The sequence below is a fragment of the Spinacia oleracea genome, chromosome 5 (genome assembly GCF_020520425.1).
Source record: "Spinacia oleracea cultivar Varoflay chromosome 5, BTI_SOV_V1, whole genome shotgun sequence".
Lineage (NCBI taxonomy): Eukaryota > Viridiplantae > Streptophyta > Magnoliopsida > Caryophyllales > Amaranthaceae > Spinacia > Spinacia oleracea.
In genome coordinates, this window is record NC_079491.1 from 112455676 (window position 1) to 112460423 (window position 4748).

A 4748-nucleotide genomic window follows, 5' to 3' on the forward strand; every position below is an offset into this window, starting at 1 on the left:
ACCTAGTTAGTTTAACAGTTCATAAAAAGGGCGAGGAAAGCAATTAAATCATCGAGAAGGGGCACATTACGACGCACCCTTGAGAGGTGCGTCACGGTTCTCAGAAAACTAACCACTTTGACTTTGCTATTTCTCCTTTTTATTAAACGAATCTCAAATTATGGGACAGGATACGTTCTGTTCGATTTGTGGATCGATTGCGACAGAACGCGTGAACAATTTCGCAGCGTGAGGCTTAGGCTAAGGGTTGGAGTCAATACTCAGAATATGAATTGTGTGTGTTCCCTTCACGTCGAATTTGGGGCTGTATTTATAGGGAAGATTTCGTGGAAAGATAGAATTGCGGAGTTCTAATCCACAAAGAATTAGGAAAAAACACGTACCCAGGTAATTTAAGCGCCCAGAGCCAGGCGTTGAAAATAGGGTCTGGGCTGTTTTCTTAGTCAGATTCGGATTCCTGAAATCCGTAGTGTTTGAGACTTAATCGAGTCTTTTAGTGCGTATCAATTTCATTACGGAATGCGTCTGGGCCTGTTACGAACTCTAGGCTCGTTAGGATTTTAATTAATACGTAACTCTTATTTCCGAATCATATTAGGAATAGGATTCTTGCAGTTTTCTAGCTCATTTAGGATTTATGTTGGAGTGCAACACCTAATTCTGACAGGTTTCTATCTTTTATGACTTGCCACTTTTAGAAGCTACCTTTTACGGCAGTTACTATTTTTAGCAGGTTTCCATAAATAGCAGGTTTCGGGTGAAATGAAAAGGGGAATTGAGATTCGTTATTTTATAGGAGATGCGTTGTCAAGTGGAGATTTACGCTTTCATCATCGAACCTTTCCCTTTCGGGAATGGGGACAAAAGTAGGTATCTACACCTAGGCGTTGGTGTAGAACTTTGCATACCTGCTTCGGCATGGGTAGCCTAGGCGTTGGTGTAGAGGTCCCTGGTTGTGTTTATACCGCCATTGGGATTTTTTTTGAACTTTGACTTCGTACGAGCTAGTTTAGGATAGCCCCCAGTTTAGAATCTTGATGTTTTTGTATTTTGCATGACTTAGTATGCCTCATCACACTCGAAGAAAGCTCGCCGAACGCTCGGTGGTTCGAGCTGCTATGGAGGATGCTCCGGATGATGAAGCGGCTGCCACAAACGCGTCGGAGGGGGGCATGATTCCTCGGAGTCTACCCGCTTTCGTTGGCACTGGTTGGAGTCCTTCCGATATAGTGTTTCGATCGGACTTTCATTTGTCTCAGCGGCCTCGCGCTGGCTTGGTGAGTCTTGTAATGTGCTTTGAATTTGTATCTTGTACTTGTATAGGTTTTGAGCTGATTCGGTCATCTGTAGGCCGATGGAGAGCCGTTTCGCACCTTTTGGTCCTTGGCGGAGCTTCAGAAGGCTTTTCGTGCCATCTGTGCTGACGAGGAGGCTATGGAGATCTGGTTGCAGACGGGCCTGGTCGATTTCCGGCGTGCCATGGGAGATACTCCGAGGAGAACGGGGATCAAACCCCGGTTACAGGCTTTGCTGGAGAGGTAGTGGGATACCACCAACACTTTTCATATGGCATGGGGGGAGATCACCATTACCCCTTTCGAGTTTGCCATGATTACGGGCCTTCCCTTTTCTGAGAGGAACGTGATTTTTGATTCTGGGATGAAGTGGTTCTCGAATACCGCCAAGGACTTGCTCGACCCTGTTGCTGATTTGGCGGATGATGACACTCATGCTTCTGTGACGGTGATCATGGATGCTATTCATAGTGTGGGCATATCTGCGGAGCAGAGGGTTCGGCTCTTCCTCTTGGCTCTAGTGAGTAGAGTGATGGCGCCAAGCAGGAACAGCCGGGTGCACATCGGCTTCCTGACAACTTTGCAGGATTTATGGTACATGCTTGATCTATGGTAAAAATTTCAGATTTTTCCGATAAGTATAAACCCTAATTTTGCCTTTTCCCAATCTAATATATATATATAAAGGAGGCATATTTGCTGAAATATTAGAGCGCCACCTAAAGGAGGCATATTTGCTGAAATATTAGAGCACCACCTAGGATTACTAATGGTTTCGGCCAATGAAAAATAAGATTTCTAATTTATTTTTGAATTAAAAAAATCAATTGCCACGTAGATAATTAGTTATGTGCCACGAAGATATTTTAATTAATTAATTACTAATATATACAACTCCATCTAAAATCAAACAGTCTAATAATTAAAAAAATAAATCTAAAATAAAATTCATCCAAAATCAAACACTAATCTAAAATAAAATAAATAAATTTAACTTAATCAAACATTAGTCTAATTTTAGAGCGCAGCGTATGAAATCTAAGGGTTACAACCAATGAAAAATAAGATTTCAAAATTATTTTTTAATTAGAAAAGTCAAGTGTCACGTAGATAAATAATTAAGTGCCACGTAGATATTTTTATTGATTAATTATTAATATTAGCATATACAATTTCATCCAAAAACAAACACTCTCATAATTTTAAAAAAAATCTAAAATGAAATTCAATGCAATAAAAAAATAATCTAATCTAATATATAAAATTGGTATATACATAAGAGTTTTATTTAAACATAACAATTTTTAGAATCCGTGCATAGCACGGGCTAAAATCTAGTTCGTAAAATTTGCAACCCTAAATGAATTTTAATTAATTTTGGTTTAATAATTCGGTTAATTGGGGAAGGGGGTATAATTTCATGGTTCAGTGGCTAATTTTAAAAATTATTGGATTAAAATTTTGAATGGTTTCGTTAATTTTAATCGCACTTAAACCAAATTATTAATAATCTGAAATTTAATTGTGAATGAACGATATAAAGTTTCGGATTTTATTAATTAAAAGTTCAAACTTTAAAGTTGATTCGATCGTTCTTGAAAGTTTGAATATTGTTAGCCCTTGATTTATTAATTTTACGAAATTGGATTGTCGTTAAAGTTTATTAAATCGTTGAAAATCGTTGTTTTTCGAAAATTAAATCGTAACTTTTTTTTGAAAAATAAAATTAATGCAAGTTCGTGAATTAAATTTAATTTTAATGAAGTTGGTCCGTTTTACGAACCAAAAACACGAACATGAGCATGGTGGAAGTATGGCTCGTCGAGCCATACGAGGCCATTGTGCGCGACCGAGCCATGCGACACGGGCAGCAGCAGCGATGCTGCGTCCCTCGTGCGCGCTGGGCGAGGAAGGGCAGGCGAGGTAGCTTGCGGGGCTGCGACGAAGCGAGGCGCAAGCCTTGCGACATCGAGCACTCACGATGCACAACACGCAGCGCAGGGCAGCATCGCTGCGGGGACAAGCGATGGGGCGGAGTGCGCGAGCTCTTGCTCGTGTGCTCTTGGGCCTCACGCGAGGCGGGGCTGGGTGCAAGCCTAGCCCAATCAAGCAGTTGGACGTTTTTTTTAAATCGTTTAATTCGTTGGGCTTCGTATATTTGCTTTAATTTGGGCTAACGGGATATTTAATTTAATATTTTATTTGCTTGGGCCGGGCCGCGAGTTTTAATTTAATATTTCATAATTAATTATCCGGAATAATTATTGGTTTGAGTGGGAGCCACTAAATGAAATTAAAATGAAATAATTATTTTAATTATTTCGTAGGTCGCATTATTTTAATTAAATTCAATTTTAATTAGAATAAAGTCTAAGGATTAATAATTTGGAAATTGATTAATCTTTTAGGACGCGTTTATGTGAACGTGAATTTTAATTAATTCACCTAAATACTTGCATATTAACATGGGCCATTCTTTTTAGCACAAGAATGGATGAATGCGTAGAATATATATTTTATGCAATGCAGGTACTCCAAGTGACTAGTATGGCCAAATTTAGGATAGTTAAATACGGTCTGCGTACCGTTCTATCTTTGTATGTAAAGTTTTAAATATGGTCTGCGTACCATGGAAATTTTGATGTAATTTTATTATTTTCAAGTATTTCTAAGTTTAGAACTTTAAGTTAGCATTTGAACGAAGATTCAAGACGATGCCAAGCTAACAAGGAGGTGATGAAGATTGGATGCTTCAAGACAAAAGTTTTGGGCCATACTAGATCACCATTTATTTATGCATTTTAATATATATATTATGCATGAATGCATGAATGTATGTATGCTTTGCATGAACAGGTTGTTTCCTATGAATCGATTAGTTTTAAGTTCACTAAATAATCGAACCAACATAGAAACAACTAGGTCCAAGTAATATTTAGTTTTAAAAATTGCCTTCCAAATCAACACTTAAAAAAATCTAGGGATCTAAGATAGTAGGTTTACGCTAAAGCGAGGTGCTATTTTAGTTGACTTAGGTGGTAAGGAGTCCTAAAGGAGCACGTTGATTGTGGTTACAACTCAAACAACAATGGCATTAAGTTGTGGCAATGGGATAAATTATGGCATTAATTTATTAACCAAGAGTAATTTGGAAATTACTAGCAATAGGTTTTGCTTACCTAAAATCTTAAACTACTTAAGACATGCTAAAGCTGCTTAAGGATTTAGGACTTTTGGGGTCTTGGAATCGTTTCATTCATTTTGGACCATGTTTTTGCTTTTTGCATGAATGAGATGTTTTTAATAGCTTTAATGATTGCATGTTTTGCTTTTATTTCAAAGTTATTGAATTGTATGAATGGTTATTTATTGCAAATTCTTTTCGATTGTAGTAATAAAAAATGGCCGCAAACAATAACACTTTCAACATGCGTTCAATTCTCGACAAAGAGA

The 4748-nt window shown here is 37.8% G+C and overlaps 1 protein-coding gene across 1 annotated transcript; it reads left to right on the forward strand.

Annotated features, from left to right (window-relative positions):
• Nucleotides 1-681: 681 nt before the first annotated feature.
• LOC130462061 (uncharacterized) lies at nucleotides 682-2478 on the forward strand. Its single transcript, XM_056830415.1, has 2 exons — nucleotides 682-1277; nucleotides 1351-2478. Exons 1-2 carry the CDS (start codon nucleotides 1065-1067, stop codon nucleotides 1540-1542), a joined length of 405 nt encoding a protein of 134 aa, XP_056686393.1. The 5' UTR covers nucleotides 682-1064; the 3' UTR covers nucleotides 1543-2478.
• Nucleotides 2479-4748: the final 2270 nt, after the last annotated feature.